Source organism: Dictyostelium purpureum, assembly GCF_000190715.1.
Source record: "Dictyostelium purpureum unplaced genomic scaffold DICPUscaffold_59, whole genome shotgun sequence".
In the NCBI taxonomy this organism is placed as follows: Eukaryota; Evosea; class Eumycetozoa; order Dictyosteliales; family Dictyosteliaceae; genus Dictyostelium; species Dictyostelium purpureum.
The window spans coordinates 37,866-60,424 of NW_003519396.1; the positions used below are offsets into that span (position 1 = coordinate 37,866).

At 24.0% G+C, this 22,559-nt stretch overlaps 10 protein-coding genes across 10 annotated transcripts; 5 read left to right on the top strand and 5 right to left on the bottom strand.

The window, feature by feature from the left end:
• Positions 1 to 427: 427 nt before the first annotated feature.
• DICPUDRAFT_30259 (uncharacterized protein) lies at positions 428 to 1,373 on the bottom strand (the record flags this gene model as incomplete). Its single annotated transcript, XM_003285976.1, has 3 exons — positions 428 to 624; positions 1,007 to 1,113; positions 1,294 to 1,373. 3 exons carry the CDS (start codon positions 1,371 to 1,373, stop codon positions 428 to 430), a joined length of 384 nt encoding a protein of 127 aa, XP_003286024.1.
• A 232-nt stretch (positions 1,374 to 1,605) lies between these two features.
• DICPUDRAFT_149944 (uncharacterized protein) lies at positions 1,606 to 2,544 on the top strand (the record flags this gene model as incomplete). The annotated part of the gene is made up of 2 exons (XM_003285963.1): positions 1,606 to 1,680; positions 1,843 to 2,544. The coding sequence occupies 2 exons, from the start codon at positions 1,606 to 1,608 to the stop codon at positions 2,542 to 2,544; spliced, it is 777 nt and encodes a 258-aa protein (XP_003286011.1).
• Positions 2,545 to 2,687: 143 nt separating this feature from the next.
• DICPUDRAFT_149945 (uncharacterized protein) lies at positions 2,688 to 4,450 on the bottom strand (the record flags this gene model as incomplete). Its single annotated transcript, XM_003285977.1, has 2 exons — positions 2,688 to 3,651; positions 3,723 to 4,450. The coding sequence occupies 2 exons, from the start codon at positions 4,448 to 4,450 to the stop codon at positions 2,688 to 2,690; spliced, it is 1,692 nt and encodes a 563-aa protein (XP_003286025.1).
• Positions 4,451 to 4,651: 201 nt separating this feature from the next.
• Positions 4,652 to 6,023, top strand: DICPUDRAFT_97246 (uncharacterized protein; the record flags this gene model as incomplete). The annotated part of the gene is made up of 2 exons (XM_003285964.1): positions 4,652 to 4,987; positions 5,145 to 6,023. 2 exons carry the CDS (start codon positions 4,652 to 4,654, stop codon positions 6,021 to 6,023), a joined length of 1,215 nt encoding a protein of 404 aa, XP_003286012.1.
• A 392-nt stretch (positions 6,024 to 6,415) lies between these two features.
• Positions 6,416 to 8,938, bottom strand: DICPUDRAFT_149947 (uncharacterized protein; the record flags this gene model as incomplete). Its single annotated transcript, XM_003285978.1, has 4 exons — positions 6,416 to 7,578; positions 7,656 to 7,787; positions 7,862 to 8,525; positions 8,663 to 8,938. The coding sequence occupies 4 exons, from the start codon at positions 8,936 to 8,938 to the stop codon at positions 6,416 to 6,418; spliced, it is 2,235 nt and encodes a 744-aa protein (XP_003286026.1).
• A 719-nt stretch (positions 8,939 to 9,657) lies between these two features.
• DICPUDRAFT_97248 (uncharacterized protein) lies at positions 9,658 to 11,404 on the bottom strand. Its single transcript, XM_003285979.1, has 2 exons — positions 11,325 to 11,404; positions 9,658 to 11,241 (listed from the first exon to the last, which is right to left on the bottom strand). The coding sequence occupies exons 1-2, from the start codon at positions 11,374 to 11,376 to the stop codon at positions 10,109 to 10,111; spliced, it is 1,185 nt and encodes a 394-aa protein (XP_003286027.1). The 5' UTR covers positions 11,377 to 11,404; the 3' UTR covers positions 9,658 to 10,108.
• A 947-nt stretch (positions 11,405 to 12,351) lies between these two features.
• DICPUDRAFT_46501 (uncharacterized protein) lies at positions 12,352 to 13,215 on the top strand. Its single transcript, XM_003285965.1, has 2 exons — positions 12,352 to 12,464; positions 12,690 to 13,215. Exons 1-2 carry the CDS (start codon positions 12,387 to 12,389, stop codon positions 13,179 to 13,181), a joined length of 570 nt encoding a protein of 189 aa, XP_003286013.1. The 5' UTR covers positions 12,352 to 12,386; the 3' UTR covers positions 13,182 to 13,215.
• Positions 13,216 to 16,875: 3,660 nt separating this feature from the next.
• DICPUDRAFT_76928 (uncharacterized protein) lies at positions 16,876 to 19,092 on the top strand (the record flags this gene model as incomplete). Its single annotated transcript, XM_003285966.1, has 2 exons — positions 16,876 to 18,073; positions 18,626 to 19,092. 2 exons carry the CDS (start codon positions 16,876 to 16,878, stop codon positions 19,090 to 19,092), a joined length of 1,665 nt encoding a protein of 554 aa, XP_003286014.1.
• A 1,186-nt stretch (positions 19,093 to 20,278) lies between these two features.
• DICPUDRAFT_149951 (uncharacterized protein) lies at positions 20,279 to 20,440 on the bottom strand (the record flags this gene model as incomplete). The annotated part of the gene is made up of 1 exon (XM_003285980.1): positions 20,279 to 20,440. One exon carries the CDS (start codon positions 20,438 to 20,440, stop codon positions 20,279 to 20,281), a length of 162 nt encoding a protein of 53 aa, XP_003286028.1.
• A 935-nt stretch (positions 20,441 to 21,375) lies between these two features.
• DICPUDRAFT_76929 (uncharacterized protein) lies at positions 21,376 to 22,149 on the top strand (the record flags this gene model as incomplete). Its single annotated transcript, XM_003285967.1, has 1 exon — positions 21,376 to 22,149. The coding sequence occupies one exon, from the start codon at positions 21,376 to 21,378 to the stop codon at positions 22,147 to 22,149; it is 774 nt and encodes a 257-aa protein (XP_003286015.1).
• Positions 22,150 to 22,559: the final 410 nt, after the last annotated feature.

The following is a 22,559-nucleotide window of genomic DNA, read 5'->3' on the forward strand; positions in this document are numbered from 1 at the left end:
ATAAAAAAAATAAATTTCATACAAAACTATCTGACATAATTTTATCTGATTTTTGTTGAAAATATAGTTCTTACATTTATTCAATTATTCCTTTGTGCATTAAAAATGGGCTATAATATTAAAAATTGAGGGTTAGAAAAAATGTACCATAACACAAAAAAAAAAATTAAAAAGTGGGCTGCGCTGTTATCTATTTATAATTCTTTCTTTAAATGGATGTTGCATAAAATAATGAATTCATATCATTGAACTTTATTTATGGATATCCAATATCTTTATATCTTGCCTTGATCATTTTATAAAAAAAATCTTACCTTTGTGTATAACCTAAATATTTAAAATAAAAAGAAAAAAGGAAGTTTTATATTTTAAATATTTTTTTATTTTTTATTTATTTTTTGTTGTATTTATTATTATATTGTCATTATTAATTTGAAGTTGATTCAGCAGATTTAAAATTAATGAATGGATTCCATAAACCTTGTATACTTTCAGTCTTTTTAACATATCTATCTCCAAATTTTCTAGGTCTTTCACCTGATGTATCTCTAAGATTTTCCATATGTTTAACAACTTTATCTTCTTCTCTGCCTCTTAATGGTACAAATTTAGTAACACCTGATTCTACAATTTGTAAATTAAAATTATAAAAATTAGAAACCTGTTTATGAAGTGCCATTTAGATGTTTATTATTATTATCATTATCGTAATTATTATTATAATTAAACTATTATTATTATTATTATTATTATTATAATTAAACTATTATTATTATTATTATTATTATTATAATTAATCTATTATTATTATTATTATTATTATTATTATTTATTACCACTATTATTGTTTAAAAAGTAATCCAAAAATGATATTTTTTTAACTGATACTATTTATAAATAAAATATTATTATATTTATGATATTGGTGTCGATTTAAAATTTTATTTTATCTTCTCTTTATTATTATTTTAATTTTTAATTTGATAATAATCCAAAATAATATTACCATAAGTTGCTAATAAAGATGGATGACCACCACGAACAACTGATTCTTCAACTTGGATTTGTGGGTTTAATTCTTTAAATTGTTTGATTGATGAACCTAAAATATTTCTATATTATTATTATTATTATTATAATTATTAATTATTGATTGGTATAATATATATATTAATTAATAACAATTCTATTTTTTTTAATGATATTTATAAATCCTTTTATTTCAACACTTTATAAAAACCAATTCCAAAAGATGTTGCTGTTGAGAAAAATCATATGCTTAAAATAACTTACCTAACATATTTACTGCTACCTGAAAATTCGCAATAGTTAATAACAAGTTTTTTTAATTGCCAAACACCGTTCTTTGACATCTTTATATATATATTTATATTAAAACAAATAAAAAAGAAAAAAAATCGTACTACTATGAATTTTAAAAAAAAATTAATTTTTTTTTTAAAAAAATGAAAAAAAAAATTAAAATTATTTTTTTTAAAAATTTTTTTTTTTTTTTTTTTTTTTTTCGTTTTTCATCAATTTTTTTTATTTTATATATTTTTCATTTTTTGTGTATTACTTATATGAAAATATAAAACAACCAAAATGATTAGTAATCTTTGCAAATCATTTAATAAAATTAATATTAGTACCTCAACTTCATTAATTCAATCCTCAAGAGTATGCAGACACACACATAATCACACATATAATATATTCACACTATGCTATTTACAGTTTATAAATTAATCATTAATCAAACTATTATATCATACATTACTATTACACCGATTATTGCTATTATCAAAATATTTATTAATTTATTATTATATTATTTTTTAGATTATTGGATTTAATAAAATTAATTATACAACATCAACCAATGAACTTTTAAAAGAAGAAATTGAATTCCCAATTATAGATTTTGATAGTAAATCAAATGTTGGTACAATTCAATTATCAAAAGATATATTTTCAAGACCATTAAGAATCGATTTATTACACAGAATGGTTAGATATCAAAGAGCAAAATCACAACAAGGTACTCATCAAGCATTAAATATGGAAAGAAAGACAAGTTCAAACAAAAAACCATTTAAACAAAAGGGTACAGGTAGAGCTAGACAAGGTACAAACCATGCTGTACAAATGAAAGGTGGTGCTAGAGCTTTCCCACCAACATCACGTTCACATGCTCACGATCTTCCAAAAAAAGTAAGACAACTCTGTCTCAAAGTAGCACTCTCAAGCAAATTAGCTCAAAATAAATTAATCATTATCGACGAATTCAAATTATCTTCACATAAAACAAAAGATTTAGTTTCAAAGTTACCACAAGAATGGGGTCGTTCATTATTAGTTGACAAAGATATTTCTGAAAACTTAAATAGATCAAGTTTAAATGTCCAAAAAATTGATACTCTTCCAGAAAGAGGTTTAAATGTATATAGTATTCTTCAAAATGATACTTTAGTTTTAACTAGATCATCAATTGAAGCTTTACAATCAAGATTATTAAAATCATCATCATCAGACGAAAATTAAAAAATTATATAATAAAAGTAAAAATAATAAAAGTAAAATAAAAAAAAAATAAAAAAAAAAAAAAGAAATATTAATTTATAATTTTTTTTTTATTAATTTATACAAATTATTTTAATAATTTTTTATTTAATATTTATTATTGGTTAGTTATCATTATTGGGTAATATTATGATCTTTGATGATATTTTAAAATTAAAACCTGGGTTATTTGAATTATTTGTTGATATAGATGATTTTGGTTTGGAGGTATTTGACTCTATATAGCCTATGCCCATAGTCTCGGTAGAATGGGCCCATAAAAACTCTATTTCCATATTATTATTTACATTTTCTTTTTTTAAAGTTATTATTCCACCCAATCTACCCTCACCATTAAAATTGGATATAATATTATTATTATCATAACTTTCCTCTTCAGATTCTTCATTATCCGAATGTTCATTTTCTGAATTATTATTATTATTATTATTATTATTATTGTTGCTATTGAACTTATTTATTAAAATTTCATTTATATATGAAAAACAATCATTGTGTGATAAAAAGTTATCTTCGAAAAATTCTTTGACTGCGCTATCAATATATTTTCTCTTTAATATTTTTAAACAACATTCTTTTGAAATTAAAGCCTTGGTCAATTGCTCTCCTACACCTGTTGCTGATGCTGCTACACCTGGTAGTTTAAATCCGTTAACATTTAATTCATTCTGTGCCCAACAACCTGCTCCATAAATTGCAGCCTCCCCTACTCTACCTGGATGTTTTAACAATATACCGCCACTTGAAACACCACTCGAAATTAATCCATTCCAATCCACCGAAATTGCTCCGACTGTATCATATAATTGATTGGTATCTTCTTCTACCTGCTCCTCTTCATAGTATTCATTTTCGTAGTTATTATTATTATTATTGTTGTTATTACTATTATTGTAACATTGATTGTTTTTATTATATTTATAATCTTCTAATTTTGATTTATATTTCATCCAATTAATATTTGCCTGTTGTGTTATTAATGGGTCACCCAAAATTGAATTGTTTTTATCAAATGTTTCGATATTATGATTTTGTGCCCATAATTTTGCACCCTCACCTGAAAGCATGCTATATAATTTTAATTTTAATCATAAGTAAAATAAAACTATATTAATAATTAATAGAATTGTAATAATTACATTGGCCTTTGTCTTCCTAAAGATTTAGTTGAACCATTTAGTTTTTGCTTTCTTAATAATTCGCAAGTTAATTTAATTGGATTTTTAACACCACTAACAGCACCTACACCCGACCATATACCACCACCACAAACTCTATTTAATTTATTATTTTTATCGGTATTATTATTATTATTATTATTATTATTATTATTATTATTATTATTATTAAAACAATTATTATTGCAACTACAAATCAATTCACCACTCATAATACTGGCATCACATTCAACCTCACCATCTATATTTAAATTTGAACCTATACCAGCATTAGTTAGTGGGTCATCTTCTAAAAATGAAATAACAGTTTCAACTGCCCATATTGAATCTAAACCATTAAGTTTTAATAAATTATTTATATAACTACTATCAATGTTATTATTATTACTATTATTATTGTAATCATTATTATTTATTAAATAGTATATTTTGTCATATAATAATGTTAATGTTTTTAAAAGTGCATTATTTATTGTTTCTTTATATGATTTTCTTAATTTAACCGAGTGGTATCCAGCACCAATATGTATTCCTATAAATATGGGATATTTTTTTTTTAACTCTTCAATGGTTAAAAATGCATTATTATTATTTTTAATATTATTTTTAATATTAATATTATTAGTGTTGCTGTTATAATTATTAGGGGTTTTAATATAGTTATCAGCGTTGTTGCTTTTTTTTTCCATTTTTATTTTTTTTGTTAATTTTGATATTTTTTATTTTTTTATTTATTTTATTTTTATTTTTTATTTATTTTTTATTTTTGAAAAAAAAAAAAAAAAAAAAAAAAAAAAAAATTTCCATTTTTTTTTTTAATTTTTTGATTTTTTTTTTTTTTTTTCTTCAAATTTTTTTTTTTAAATAAAACTAAATTTACAAATAAAGCAATGTCACAAAAGACTAAATATAATTTAAATGAATTAGTTTCAACAAATAATAAATTAAATCTTCCATCAGCTCCAAGATCAAGCATGGACGGTGAAGAACAACAACAAGGTAGTGGTGGTTATAACAATTACAGACAACAAAGATCCTATGGCAGTTCATACTCATCACAATCCAACTCATTCTCACAATCCTCACCACAAGGAGGTGATAAAAAACCAACTGAAGATGACTTCCCAGCTTTAGGTCAAGAAAAAAAACCAAGACAACCAAGACAACAATCCTCCCCACAAGACTCACGTAACGATCCATTTGGAGGTGCCAGACCAGCTTCAGATGTATGTATAATAATAATAGTTATTTTAAAACAAAAAAAAAATCAAATAATTTATTTTTACCATTCTAAATAATTAAATATTAACAAAATTTTATTTCGTTTTTTTTTTTTTTTTTTTTTTTTTTTAATTATTATTTTCTAAATTATTTATTTATTAGGCCCCAAGAGAGAATCGTGATTCACCATCATCAAGAGACTCTGGTGAAAGAGAAAATAGAGGTGAAGAAGAAAGAGATGAAAGACGTGACCAATATGGTGACAACAAACGTGAAGGTGGTTTTGGCGGTAGCAGATATGGTCGTGAAGACAGAGATGAAGATAGAGAAGAAAGACGTGACCAATATGGTGACAATAGACGTGAAGGTGGTTATGGTGGTTACAATAACAGAGGTGGTTACAACAGCGAACGTCGTGAAGGTGGTTATGGTGGTTACAACAACAACAGAGGTGGTTACAATCGTGAAGGTGGTTACAATAGCGAACGTCGTGAAGGTGGTTATGGTGGTGAAAGACGTGAAGGTGGTTATAATAGCGAAAGAAGAGACGATCGTTTCAGCAATGGCGTTTCCCCATTCAATTTCAGAAAACAAAATGACAACAACAGACGTGAAGGTGGTTATGGTGGCGAAAGACGTGAAGGTGGTTACGGTGGTGAAAGACGTGAAGGTGGTTTTGGTGGCGAAAGACGTGAGGGTGGCTACGGTGGTGAAAGACGTGAAGGTGGCTATGGCGGTGAAAGACGTGAAGGTGGCTTCCAAAGACGTGATTTCAACAACGGTGAACGTCGTGAAAACAGAGGTGACTACACCACCCAAACCAGAGATCAAGGTAGATCATTCTCATCAAAGGTAGATGCCGTCGATGACTGGAGAAACCCATCAGAAGATATTACTACTAATGCTTTCAATAAACAACCAAGAAAACCACAAGGCAGCTATGGTGGCGAAAGACGTGAAGGTGGTTATGGTGGTGAAAGACGTGAAGGTGGTTATGGTGGTGAAAAACGTGAAGGTGGCTATGGTGGTGACAGAAATTAAACAAATTTATTTATTTTAGACATCAAACAACAAACAACAACAACAATAATAATAATATTAATAACCGATAAAATTTCCAACCCAATAATAATCATAAATAATAGCAACAAAAGAAAACTATAATATTTAAAAAAAAAAAATATATATTTAAATATTGAAAAAAAAAAATAAAAAAGAAAAAAATAAAAAAAAATAAATCTATCTTTGTGTTAATATATATAAAAAAAAAAAGTAATAAATAAATTATTTATAAATATTTTTTTTAATTACAATTATTTGTGTTTTTTTTTTCTTATTTATAGGATTATCATTTGTTGTTTTATTTTTGTTTTTTTTTTTTTTTATCCATAGTTTTACTATAGTTTATTTATATATTATTTATTTATTTTTATTTAGTCTTGGTGAATTGAACCAAATTTATTTTCCATTTCTTGAACTTTCTTTACACTGTTGGTATCACCTCTAATTACATCAAAATCTTTTTGGGTGATTGGAGCATTAGTTGGTGGTTTATAATCAGCATGTGGGAGGAAAGCTTTTTGTAATAATTCATAAGATACAAGGGTGACACCAAATTGTGGGGAACTTCTGAAAACACGAGCTAAAGCACCTTTGAAGAGAGCTCTTGGACCTTCTTCTTTGAGGATCTTTTGGAAACAATCACGAATACCAGTGTAAGTTTGTTCACCTTCTTTTGCTACTACTTGAAGTCTAGTTTTGATAACATCAGCTGGAGTGACAAGTGATGCAGCAGGGATACCAGCAACGGCACCAGCCAATAAGAGATCCATTGGACCTAATTTACCATTTTCATCAGCTAAAATAGTTTTCATTTTAGCGTAGGTTGGGAAATAAATAGCAGAGAATGGAATATCTCTTAAAAGACAAGCACCAGCACCTTTATAGAGACCTGAAATACCTAATTCTCTAATGATTGAAGCAGCACTAGCTTTTGGACCAGTGGTGTGAACTTGAAGACGAATTTTAACAATTTCTAATGGATTAGTAACGCAAACTTGTGACATACCAGCGAAACCACCAGCTAAAACTTCGAGTGGGAAATAGATTTCACCTTTACTTTTATCGCCAAATAAATCTCTAAGTAAATCGTTAACTGTTAATTTAATAGCTTTTTCTGGTGCAACACCAACCATTTGTGGTAAAATACCTTTATAGAGACCTGCAACACCTTCACCTTTAACTACTTTTCTGAAACAATCCCAACTGTTTGCATAAATACGTTTTGAAACATCAACTGCTCTTTGATTTTGCATTCTAGTCTTTACAAGATCAATTGGATAAACTGCAGCAGCACCAATACCACCTGCAATTGAACCTAAAGCAAAGTTTTCAATTGATTCTAACATTTGTTGAACAAATGTTTTTTTGGCTTTTTCGGTTGAAATAGCTTGATGAGCAGCAACTGCAGCTGCACCAGTAATTTTTGAAACATTAACAATATTATTTGAATTTGGATAAGCATCTGAAGTATTTGCAATCTTATTAATTGAATAACCAGTAGCTTTTTCAAAATCTTCAACATTTAATTTACCGTCTAAAAAATAAAATATGAATTAGTTTATTGTTATAATTTTAAAAAACTATATCTTGATATGCATGTATGTGTATTACCTTTATTAGTATCAAAGAGATGGAAAATTAAATCAACTTCCATTGGTGTGATTTCAATTGATGTTGATGATCTAGCTTCAGTTAAAAATTCTTCTTTATTAATATTATCTCTATTTAATTTAGTAATAGCAGCTAATTTTTTAAAAATAAAAAAAATTAATATTATTAATATTATTATTGATTGTATAATTAGAAAAATAAATTACCTTTTAAAACTCTGCCGTATGATGGAATATGTAATAACATATCGTTAGTAGCAACAAATTGTGAATAACTAACTTCATTTGAATGACCAGAATTTACGTTTAATTCAGAGATTGTTTCTAATTTATCTTTGACTTGATCTGGAATCTTTCTTAATTTTACAGAGCTTAAAACTTTAGCAAACTTGTCACGTGGAATATAACCAGTGTTTGATTTATCGTGGAATTTAAACTCTTGTTTAATACGTTCTTGTTGAAGATCTTTTAAGAGTTGAGTGAATTGAGAGTAGTTTAATTCGGTCTTACCATCACCAAAATATAAGTTTACTAATTCACAATCAAAGTTGAAGGGGATAGTTGGGTCTAAACTTGCACTGACGACATGTTTGAAATCGTCTCTTGAAATATAACCATTACCATCACGATCGAATAATTTGAAAGCTAAAAAGTATTCAGCTTCTGGTTTTGCCATTAATTCATCAAACATAACATATTCTTCAAAACTAATATAACCAGTATGATCGACATCTGCCATTTGGAATAATACTTTAAATTTGTCAGCATCTAATGAAGCTTTTAAAATTTCGTGATCGCCACTATCAGTTTCTAATGTTGTTAATGCTTTTAAAAAATCTTCTGCTGTCATTTGTCTTTTGCCTTCTAATGTCTAAATATAGAATGTGTGAATGTTTATATTGATTATGAGGATAAAAAGAAAATTTTAATTAGATTATTGATCTTCACATATATCGGGTTATATTAACTATTGAGTCGGTTAATTATTTTAATACCATAATTACATACAGTTGAGGCATATTTATCGAAAGTTTGCTTTTGTCTTTTAACAAGAGGTGAATCTTCATTAATTTTTTTTTCGTCCAATAAAGTTGAAGTTGTTAATAAAGTTGCGCTTACAATAGTTGTTCCGACTATAACTTTTTTATAAAATGATGATCTTTGATTTGATTGTTCTTGTTGTTGTTGTTTACCGCCATTTGATCTTGATCTATTTGAAAAGAATCTTCTAGTTGATCCAGAACTATATATTCTATTAACTTGTCTAAGTTTACTTGAAAACATTTTTAATTTCTTTGTTTTTTTGTCTCGAAATTTAGATTAAAAAAAAAAAAAAAAAACTAAAAAATATTTAGTGGGAATAACAATAAATATAATTTAATGAAAAAAAGTTTAAATTATAAAATTATTCAAAGGAAATGAAAAAAAAAAAAAAAATATAAATTATAATACAACAATTAAAAAAAAAAAAAAAATCAAAAAAAAGAAATGGGTATGTGTCTTTAAAAAAACTATTTTTTTTTTTATAAAATTAAAAAAAAAAAATTTGAAAAAAAAAAAATTTTAAAAAAAAATTAAAATTTTTTTTTTTTTTTTAAATATTGAGCGATGTATTTCTCTATATGGAAAATGAATGATGAAAAAATATATATACATAAAAATTTTCAAAATATCTTTATCGTTTTTCATTACAATTATTTTATTGTTTTTTTTTAATATATACTTATCGAAAAATATATTCAGTGTTTATACCCAACCAACACCAACACCCCTAGTGTGGTAAAATTTTATTTCGTGTGTATATCAAATGATAGAAACACAATAGTAACAACAAACCATTTTGGTTTTATTTTTTTAATTTTTTGTCCACACCATTTTTTTATTTTTGGACTTATGGTTATTTTATAATTTATTTATTAATTAAATTTTTTGGAAATAAAAAAATAAACATATAATCTAATAAGTATTGTATTTATTTCTTTTTTTACTTTTTTTATTTTTTTATAGTGAAATGAACGATTTATTCGTTAAATTTTTATTTTTTTTTATGTTTTTAATATTTTTTTTTTTAAAAAAAAGTGAATATTTGTTAAAAAAATAAAATTAAGGAAGAGGAATTGAGTCTAGGGTTAAAAGTAGAGGAATAAAATAATAAAAAGGAGGAGGAAGAAGAGGAAGAGGAAGATATAAAAATAGAAGAAAGAAAGAGAAGAGGAGTTTGTGTGTATAAAAGAAGAGGGATAGAAGAAAATAATATGAATGTGTTTTTTTTTTTTTTTTTTTTTTTAAAATAGAGGTAGAAAGAAAAATAGGAAGAGGGAAGAGGGATGATGGGAGGAGGATGATTAAATATATATTTATACTTATTCTTTTACTAGTTGAATTGTATTTACCTTTTTTTTTTTCTTTTTTCTTGATCAATTATTACTTTCTATATACACTTTTTTTATAATCTTATTTCATTGGATCCATTTTAACATTTTTTTCACCACCTGGAGTTAAACCGTATTTTCTTTTGAAAATTTCTAAAGTGATGGCAATGATAGCATAGGTTAAAAGTAAAATGGCATAAACAACGATGAAGGCATTGGCTTGATATTTCTTAGAGTCTGTGCTGTATTGATTTAAACCAGTCATAATGGTACCAATTGAAACCAATGAAACAAGTCTACCAAAGTATTTGTGAATTTGATTTGGGAAAATGGCATTACCTTCTTTTTTGAAAAGCCATGTTAAAATACCACCGCAGGCAGTGAAGAGAACCAAAGCAAAAGTAACAATACCAAAGACACTGTGTGGGTCAGATGTGTGTTGAACACCTTTATGTGCGACTAAGGCTAAAATGAAACCAACAATGATGAATGAAATTGCAAGAGCTTGAATACAAAGATGGAAATAGAAGGCCCATTTGAAACCACCAAGGTAACGAATGCTGAAAATAGCGAATGGAATTAAAATACCAAATGAAATGGACATAAGAGCGGCATGCCAGGCTAATAAAACATCGTGGTTGGCGGTAACAGTATCGTCAGTTTGGGCAGCACCAGAGTCGAGGAGGTTAATTGTAGCGGTACCATACTTGTATTTGGTGTAATCAGTAAAGTCAAAATCGAAACCAGTTCCAATATACCAAACAATTTCAAATGGTTGGTTAATATCGATGATATAATCGGCATTGGCATCACCAGTATTGAATTTTCTCTTAAAGTATGCCATTGTATGATGAGCAGTTTGTGTACCACCATAAGTAACAAAATCATTATTGGTACCATTAAGTACACTATCGTCAACAACACCTTTATCCATATTATCGATCTTGTCTCTGAAATCTGGCTCACCTAAACTATTGTATGTAATTGCTATAATATCTGGGTGACCCATTTCACATTCCATTGAATCACCAATACATTTATAACCAAAAGCTAACCATCCTGCAAAATTACCTGTTAAACCAATATAAAGTTCTTCTGCATCTTGATCAACGTCCCATGTTAATACAAAATTAGTTTCTGCATCTAAAAGAACTGTATTGGTACTTGTTGCTGTACCACCAGTACCTGATTCACCATGATCATGACCTTCATGGCCTTATTATAAAAATAAATTAAAATTAAAATAAAATTAAAATTTTTTTTTATTATTATTATTCATTTGTTTCTTTTTTACTTACAAATTGAAAGTGTAATTAATAAAAGTGTAAAAAAGATAATAATTGATTTCATTTATTTTTTTAAATGCTGTGTATTTTGGCATTAAAATAATTATTTTGGCAAATGGATGAAAAAAAAAATTATTTTGGCCAAAATAATTTTTTGCCTGTGTAAAAAATTTTAAAAAAAATGAAAAATAAAATAAAAATAATTTTTAAAATAAAAAAAAAAAAGATTGTTTATTATAAATGGGTGTGAAATTCGTGAAACCACAAAATAAATGATTTTTTTCTATCATTTTTGTTATTATTACTGTTGGTAATATAACTTATAATGCTATTCAAATAGAAATAAAAACAATCTATTTTTTAAAAAAAAAATAAAATAAAAGTTTTTGCAAAAGATACAAAAATAAAAATTCGAAAAACATACACACTCATACACCCTATACACATAAAAACACACACATAAACACATAAACACACAAATGATCTGTTAAATAATCCCCCTAAACAAGGTTTATTTTATTTAATCTAATTAAAATATCTTTTTTTTTATAAGAATAAAATTATTTGAACAACATAAATATATTATAAGAATACATATTTGTTTTTACATTATTAATTATTCTTTTTAAATTTAAATTTAATTATTTTATTTTATATCTAAAAATAAAATTAAAAAATAAAAAAAAAAAATAAAAAAAATAAAAAAATTAAAAAATTAAAAAAATCAAAATTTTTTTTTTTTTTTTTACATATTATGTGTATATAAAAATATTACTTTTTATTTATTTTTTTATTTAATTTTTTATTATTTTATTTATATTTAGTTTTAAATTAATATTAAAATTTTAATTGTAAACTAAATAGTCTATATAAAATAAAATTATAGTATAATAATAAAAATTCAAACATAAAAAATAATTCAAATTAACGTTTTTAAATAATGCGAAAAAAAAAAAAAAATTTAAAAATTTTAAAAAATTTTTTTTTAAAAAAATTAAAAAAATTTTCAAAAAAATATTTTTCGCTTATTAGTAGTTATACCACTCTATATACCCGTACAGAGAATTTGCAACGATGAAGGTTATCAACTCACAAAAAAAAATCACTATCCCAGAAGGTGTCACCGCTGAAGTCAAATCAAGAAGCGTTAAGGTAGGTTAGATAACAGAGTAGATTAGAAAGATAGATAATAGATAGAGACAGTGGATAGAAGATGCATGCACTACGATAGATGTTGGATTGAAGGTTATACAAAGATAATGGAATTTTTTATTATGCATAATCTATCTCGAATCTATGATTTATGATATAGGATTTAATTATCATTACATAGCACCAAATATTAATTATAATCAATCACTCACTCATAATAAATAGATTACCGGTCCAAGAGGTACCTTATCAAAGAGCTTCAACCATTTATCAATGGATATTAACTTAATCAAAGATAAAAACATCATTCAATTAGATGTCTGGTTCGGTAACAAAGCTCAAATTGCCTGTATCAAAACTGTTTCAAGCCACATCGAAAACATGATCACTGGTGTCACTAAAGGTTTCGAATACAAGATGAGATTCGTCTATGCCCATTTCCCAATTAACGTTGCCGTTGTTGATAGTGGTAGAACTGTTGAAATCAGAAACTTCTTCGGTGAAAAAATCGTTCGTCGTATCGAATTATTAAATGGTATCACCTGTGTCCGTTCAGAAAAAGTTAAAGATGAAATTGTTTTATCTGGTAACGATCTCGAATTATTATCACAATCATGTGCTACCATTCAATTAAGATCTGCCATCAAATACAAGGATGTCCGTAAATTCCTTGATGGTATCTACGTCAGTGAACGTAACGTCATTGAAACCAACTAAATAAACTTTTTTTATAAAATAATTGGTATAATTTAAAAAAAAAAAAAACATATTATATAATATTTTAGAATTTTTTTATAGGATTTAGATATAATTTTATAGCAAAAAAATAATATATTTTTTTATTTCATTGTTTTTTATTATTTTATTTTTTCTCTTAAATAATAACTATTTTTTGTAATCATTTTTGTGATAATAATTTAAAAAAGCAATTTCATCAAAATTTTTTATTTAAATGGCATTCAATATTAAAGAAATCATAATTTAACAAAATTTATTATGTCAATAATAATTTAGATTATTCAAACAAAAAAAAAAAAACCAAACAAATTTACACATTTTTTACTTTTTAGATCGAATGTTTTTATTTATTTTATTAATAACAAAATATAAAATTGGGATATAAATTATAATAATATTACAAAGTAACAGCGCAACACCAAATATTGGTTTTTATGAAAGAGATAAAAACAATGGAAAATAAAAATCTAATAAAATATATTTTTTCCTTTAAATAAAATAATTATTGATTAAATTTATTACAAAAAATTCAAAAATTTCAAGTAGAGTTTCAAGACAGAGTTTAGAATTACAAATTTAAAAGAATTAATAATTTTAATTAAAAGCTATTAATTTTTTTTTGTATAAATTATTAACCAAAGTTTTTTTATCATTCTTTCAATTAGAATGGTGCAAAGGTTAACACTATTTATATTTATTCGATTCTAAATTTTTTCAGTAAAATTAAATTTAATTTTGATTATTTAGTTTTGGTTATTTATTAACCAATAAATTTTTTTATTTTTTTTTTTTTATTAATTGCTAACCACCAATTTTTGACTTACCCCTTCAATAAGAATGGTGCAAAGGTTAACACGTCTTTTATTAATTTATTTTTAAAATTTTTTTTTGTGATTTAATTTTGATTATTTGATTTTAGTTATTTAAAATTTTGTAAATTTTTTATGATTTTTGAAAAATTGTAATGATACCTCATAAAAATAATGAAAGTTTTCAAATAATAATAATTCTTGAAATAGTAATAATAACTTTTATAATAATATCTCTTAAAATAGTAATAATTTTTAATTAATAATATATATGGTTAAAACTGTCACATGTTTAACATATATAAAAATTCATGTCAACTATAAATACTTCAGTAATAATTCTCTATTAATGACTCTTTTATATTAACTTCTAATAACAATAACAATTAATAAGATAAATAACTAAAACACTTAAATAAATGTTTCTAAACTATATTTCTATTAAAACTAAATTTCTTTATTAATCTTAGTAATAATTATATTTTATTATATATTTCCTGTAACTCCGAGTGGACCTCTAACTGTAGCCGTCTTTCAGATAGGGGTTCCATAACAACATATGTAATGAAAAGGTATATGATTTATGACTAAGTTATACAACTACAATACTTAACGAAAATATAATAAACTCTAAAATAAACACGCAATAAAATATATTAACACAAACTAAATAATAAACACAAAAACACTTAAAACAATTATGAGAATGCGAATAACACTAAAATATACTTTATTTATTATTTATCTTTATTACTTGTCCAAACAATATATCTATAACTAACTAAAATAGACTAACTAAAAAACTTTAAAGTTTTAGACTGAGGACTTGAGGTATTTATACTGAATGAAACTGGTTCTAGAAGCTAATTCTTAAAGTAGTTGAAATACTGGACTTGGTATATTCGTTTATCAGATAATAACACACATTCATTATTTTATAATCAATGTCAAATTTTAACACATTTTTAAAACAGTTTTTAATTAATTTTAATTTTTTTAAAAATAATATTTTTCAGTATAAATTAAAATTCAAAAAATAATTTTAAGGAGAGAATATAGTTTAGTTATAGAGTTTACAAATAATAATAATAGTAATTTTTAGTTTTAATAAAGATTAGTTATTTTTTAAAATATAATTTTTAAATATTTTTATATATTTAATTTGGTTTTATTATATTTTATTTTATCTTTATTTTGTTTTATTATTATTATAATTAATTACATTTAGTTTGTTTGGTAATTAATTCATTATTTCGGGGTTCTTTAATATAACAACAGTTATATTACATTTGGCGACAGCTCAGCAAGCTATTTTTGGGATTTATTACATTTGGGGACTACTTAGTAAGCCATGTTGCAGTTATTTTTCCGACATGTGATATAACAACAATTTTAAAATCAATTTAAATTTATTATAATAATCATAAACATATATCACATTAATTGGAAAAAATCACACATATATCATTTAATATTTATCATCATATTTTGACACATTTTTAAATTTATTATTTTTTTAATTAATTTTATTTTTTTAAAAATAATATTTTTCAATATAAATTAAAATTCAAAAATCATTTTTAAAGCAGAAAATAAAAGAAAAAGAGTTAAGTTATAAAGTTTACAAATAATAATTAGTAGTTTTTAGTTTTAATAAAGATTTGTTATTTTTTAAAATATAATTTTTTAAATATTTTTATATATTTATTTTGGTTTTATTATATTTTATTTTATCTTTATTTTGTGTTTTATTATTATTATAATTAATTACATTTAGTTTATAATACATTTTGTTTTGTAATTAATTCATTATATTAGAGTTCTTAAATATAACAACAGTTATATTACAGACATGTGATATAACAACAATTCTAAAATCAATTCAAATTTATTATAATAATCACAAACATATATCACATTTATTAGAAAAAGACAAACATATATTATTTTATAATTATCAACAAATTTAGACACATTTTTAATTTAAATAGTCACACATCTATTATTTTATAATAATCAAATGTAAACACATTTTTAAAATTAAATATTTTTTTTAAATTAATTTTATTTTTTTAAAAATAATATTTTTCAGTATAAATTAAAATTCAAAAATAATTTTTAGTCAGAGAATAATAGAGAAAATAATATAGAGAAAGTAATAAGTAATAGTTTAGTTATAGAATTTATAAATAATAATAATTAGTAATTTTTAGTTTTAATAAAGATTAGTTATTTTTTAAAATATAATTTTTAAATATTTTTATATATTTATTTTGGTTTTATTATATTTTATTTTATCTTTATTTTGTGTTTTATTATTATTATAATTAATTACATTTAGTTTATAATACATTTTGTTTAGTAATTAATTCATTATATTAGAGTTCTTAAATATAACAACAGTTATATTACATTTGGCGACAGCTCAGTAAGCTATTTTCGGTATAATATTACTGACATTGTAGTATAACTGCCCCCCGTCCGAACCAATCTCATTCAGTATAAATACCTCAAGTTCTCAGTCTAAAACTTCAGAGGTTTTTTTATTCTATATTATTCAATAAATTACAATTTCATTATACATATAATATTTGTTATTTGTTGTTTATTTGTTATACTTATTTTACATATATATATACTTAATTATTTGTAAGCTGTATAGAGCTTCATTACATTTTGGCGACAGCTCATCAGAATCTGTTTTGTCTCGTTTTGCGTTTGTTTTAAATTTTTAAAAAAATTAATTAAAATTTTTAAAAAAAAAAAAAAAAAAAAAAAAAAATTTTATTTTTAATTAATTTGTCGGTTCATAAATAAGAAGATATAAAAAAAAAAAAAAAAAAAAATAAAAATAAATTTCAAAAATGTTTCCATTTAATAACCAAGGTGATATAAATAGTAATTCAGAAAGTAATAGTTCAAATTTAGAAAGAAATGACTTTTTTAATAATAGTTTAAATAATAATAATTTTGAAAATGAAAATAGTAATTTAGAAAATAATAATAATAATGTTAAAAGTAATTATCAAGTTAAAGCGGAAACCACAAATCCCACTGTAAAACCTACAGGTATCATTCCACCATCCCAGAAAAAACCTACAGTAAATAATAACTCAAATAATGTCAAGTTAAAAGAACAAGAACTAAAAATGATGGAATTGATAAACAATCAAATGAAAATATTGAAGGAATTAAATTTTCAACCAAATCGTACTCCATTTCCAGAAGAATCTAAATTTGATGGAGCTAATAGAGCAGAGTTCGATAAGAATTGGGATTTATTTGAATTTCTTTTTAGACATCATTTTGTTAGACCAACAAGTGCTAACTTACTCTCCAGTTTGCGTGGTAGTGCAATAGATAGATTAAGATCTATTGACCCGTTTAATTCAAATTCCGTAGAAGATAATATTCTCAGGTTAAGAACATATTATCAAGATAGTCCAAGTGTCGTTTTGGATAGATTCTCTAAGTTTTCTAGAGAAAATAAATTTAAATCATTAGATTCCTTGCTACTTGTATTCTCAATCGTAAAGAAAAGAAGTAATTTACCAGATGAAGCCGCAATCACTTTTTTAAACCAAGCTTTAGGATGTAATTTTAAAGATTATTTAGCTTTAAAATGTAGAAAGGACACCACTTATCAAGAATATCTCGAAGAAATAAGAAACTTAGAAATCGCTTTCACTGAATCCAAAGGAGTTTCCTTATATTTAATTAAAGAACCATTAAATGGTATTTTTGGTACAAATAGAACCCCTAGTGTCTCTGTAGCAAATGAAAATAATCCAAGTTTTAATGTTGCCGGTATTAGTAATGATACACAAAATATGTCCGTCGTTTGTTATTCATGTGGACAGAAAGGACACTTTAGTAGAAATTGTCATAACAAAGATAAGTTTTCCCAAAATAGAAGTAATAGATATATTAATAGTAATCATAGGAATAATTATAATCAAAATGGATATAATCAAAATAATTACAATAATTATCAGTTAAATAGAAATAAGAATAATAATCAAAGATCAAGTTTTAATAGTTATAATAATAATAGTAATAGAAGTAGATATGTTAATAATCAATAAAATTATAGAGATAGAAATAATAGTAATTTAAATAATGACTATATAGGTAGTGATGTAAACGTCGAGCCAACAATCAACACAATCGCTAGTGTTTCAGGATATAAAAATGTATGTGCAAATTTGAAGATAAACAATCAAGGTGTTAGAGTTCTCATAGATACTGGTGCTAGCTTATCATGCATAAGAGAATCACTTGCAAAAAGACTCAATCTCTCAATTAACTCAAGTAAAAAAATCATACAATCTGTAAGTAACCACAAACTACTTCCAATTGGTACAACTATCTGTAACCTTTCGTTTGGTCCTGTTTCTGAACAAGTTGAATTAGAAGTATTTAGAGATTCCGATATCTCCTCGTCATGTATTTTAGGTTTAAACGGTTTAAATGCCATTGGTGCTGATCCAATCCTTTCAAAAAGTAAATTAGTCTGTAGTAAAGCTAATTGTTATGTCCCGTTATATTCGTACACTGAAAATAGTACACCGTTAGATAGTAATTTCAACCCAGCTCAGCTCAATTCAACCTCAGTTAATGTTCTCAATTATCAGTCTTTAAAGCCCAAACCCGATAATAATTGTTATAGAATCAACTCTGTAAGATATGCCAATAATTCAGAAAGCATATTCAGTCAATCATCATCACACCCAGACCATCACTCATCAACACGTCAAACATCAATCAAGTCAAGTAATATAAATTCTCGTAATTGTAATAATTTTAATAGTAATAGTTTTAATAGTAATAATAACAACTTTGATAATGTCAATTCCCGTAATAGTAATAAGTTCAATAGAAATAATAATAACTTTAATAATAAAATCAGTAAGAAATTTAAGCAACATCCTGCATTCATCAAATCTTTAGAACGAACAGTTATAAATGCAGATAATCATTCAACTCAAAATCCAAACAGTACACGTCAATTCACAACCAAGTTTATCAGTCCGCTCAAGATGGATCAATTATTCTCACTGCTGTGCAACAAGCTCAATTAAATAATTTGTTAAAGAAATATGTTCGGAATGTCAAAAGAATTTTATTCTCTCAAGACCGTTTCAATTCGGTGCCGTCGAATTTCCAAAACCGTGGGGAAAATGTAGTATAACTGCCCCCCGTCCGACCATATATATACTGTTATGATATCGCTATATTAACGCTATGACCCTAGGCTAATTAAGAGTCACTAACTGCTGTTTACTAACTACTGCTTAGTAACTACCAATTCCAGTGTTTCCAAATAACTTAAGAATTAGCTTCTAGAACCAATCTCATTCAGTATAAATACCTCAAGTTCTCAGTCTAAAACTTCAGAGGTTTTTTTATTCTATATTATTCAATAAATTACAATTTCATTATACATATAATATTTGTTATTTGTTGTTTATTTGTTATACTTATTTTACAATATATATATACTTAATTATTTGTAAGCTGTATAGAGCTTCATTACAACATAATATAATATGTTCGGATGGTGTAGTTGGTTATCACGAATCCTTAACACGGATTAGGTCGTGGGTTCGATTCCCGCTCTGAATATATTTTTATTGGATTTTTCGAGGTTTGGGAAGGATATCTTCCAAGTGATTATTTTATAAAAAATAAAACAATTTAATTGTAATGTAGATGGAGCTACTTTAGTTATAGATAAATAATAAATATAAATAATTCTAATAATCAAATAAGTATACAATTATTTGTTTGTGAAAACTAAAACCGAAAACTGAAAACTAAAAAATAAAATTTTATTTTTTAAATTTTTCAATTTTTTTATTTTTATTTTATTTTTAATTTTTAATTTTAAATAATAAATTATTTAAAATAAAGGAAAATATAAATATATTATTTAGTTGAGATATAATTATAACTGTAATATTCATTTAATTCTAAAATGCATATGAATACATTACATAATCTTTATTTCTTACTTTTTCTATCAACATAGTAATAATAGACAAATTAAAATTTAATTTTATTTATAAACTGATGACTTAATATATCATTAAGAATCATCTTCACTTTTATAAAAAAAAAAAAAAAAAAAAAAAAAAAAATAATTTTATTCCAAACCAAAAAAACAAAAGAAAAATAAATTAAAAAAAAAAAGTTTTTATTTTTATTTAATTAAAGGTTAAAATAATATTTTGTTTTTTTTTCTCATAATAAAGATAAACATATATTTTACTGATTTCCTAAACACACTCGAAAGCAATCACCACCTGATCTTATACACTTGAGACATTCTTGAATAGGACTTTCTTCAATGTTATCTTCCATAGCAAAGGTTAATGAACCAGCGAAGAAAATAATTATTAAAATTATTAAAAATAATTGTTTAGACATTTTGATTATTAAAAGTAATAGTTTTAAAAATTAATTTATAAAAAATCCATTTTTATACTCTATAATTATTAAAGGCGATGTTCAATTAATATATAGTAAATTATAATTAGTACTAATTTTTTATTGGTTACTTATCTTATTTTATATACGTAAATACTTGCATTTAAATGATTGATATTTAATAATCTTTTTTATGAGTTTTAAAATTTTATAATTTGATTGATCAAAAATCTTTTATTTATTTTTAATAATATAGTTAATTAATAAATAATATTATTATTAATAGTTTATAAAGAATGACAACTAATAAATTAAAAAAGAATTTTTAATCTCCATATTTTCCTTTAAAATTTTATTAAAAAATAATAATGTTAAATTGATAATATTTATATTATAAAAATAAATTAATTTTTTTGCATATAGATAGTTTTTTAATTTTTTGGGTGTGGGTAATTAATTTTTTTTTACACGTATGAAAGATTTTTTATAGATCATTTTTTTTAAAATAATCACATAAAAACAAATAATAAAAATAAATAACCAATGGTTTTAAAATTCCATAATTTTTCATATTATTTCTTTTAAACGCTGATTTTATAGTATTTGTATATTATTAATATAAAATTATTTTAAAATGTTTTTTTAAAAAATAAAATTAAAAATAACCCATATTCATTTAGTTTTATTATTTTTTTTTTATTTTAAATTTTTTATTTGTTTTTTTTTTTATAAAATAATTTTATAAAAACAACAATTCATTTTCACTATTTATTATTTAAATCATATTTTATTTAATAAAAAACATATTTTGTAAAAAATAATAATAATAATTATAATAATAAAACTATAATAATAATAATCAACAATCATTAAAAAATCAATTTATTTATTTGTTTATTTTTTTAAATTCTATAAAAACTATAAAAAAAAAAACAATGAGAATTTTAAAAAATTTAATAGTTTTAATTTTAATTTTTACAATTTTATATAACCCAATTAATTGCAAAACTATTAAAGCCCAAGACGATGTAGAGGATGCAGGTGATGTTATACCAGTTATTACACCAAAACCAACTACAAAACCAGTTGCCACTGTACCGGAACCAACTGAATCTGCTGATCCAGGTAATAATAAAATAGCAAATCCACCAAATCATCAAACTGTTGCACCAAATGATGTGCCAACATTTAAACCAACAAATACAAAAGCACCAGAATATCAACCATTAACATCATTACCACCCACACAAGCACCACCAAAATCAGCAGCACCAACTACAACTATGCCACCAAAAGGTGGCCAATACCAACCACCACCACAAATTCCAAATCAAATACCATCTAAAACTTCAGCACCAAAAGTCACACAACCACCTCCAGTTGAAACTGATCCACCAGCAGAAGAAACTGAAGCACCAACACAAAAGCCATCAAAAACCAAAACACCGGCACCTACACCAGAAGAAGATACCAAAGAACCAGCTGATTTAGGTTCTTTTTCTTTAGAAACTGATAAACCAACACAAACACCAAAGCCACCAAAAACTACACCACCAACCAATTTAATTCCAACATTTTCAGAATCATCATTTGAATATTCTGGATTTGATTCATCAAAATCAGATTCTTCAGATTCATTTAAATTATCATATAACCAGTTGTTTTTATTCTCTATATTATTTTTAAATATATTAAATATTTTAGTTTAGAAATGTAAAATAAAAATATATAAAAAATAATATTAATTTTCTTAATAAAATTTAATTCTAAAAATAATATTGTTGAGGAATATTTAGATGTATACATTGTGTTATTATTGATATTTTTATAAATGTTCACTATATTTTTATAACAAAAAAAAAATTTATAACTACCAGATGTTTTATTTATTTTTTTTTTAATTAAATTTTTTTGTTTTATTCATTATTTAAATGAAATTATTAATTACTTTCCTTGTAATTTTACATATATTCGTTTCAGTTTTTTCATCAGAAGAAGCTTACTTTGAGTTTAGAACATTGGGTGAACCCCATTTTTTCATTAAATAAATTGACCCAAAGAAAATTAAAATGGCAAGATATTTTATCAAGAGGTATGTACCAGTTGCCTTAAAATAAAA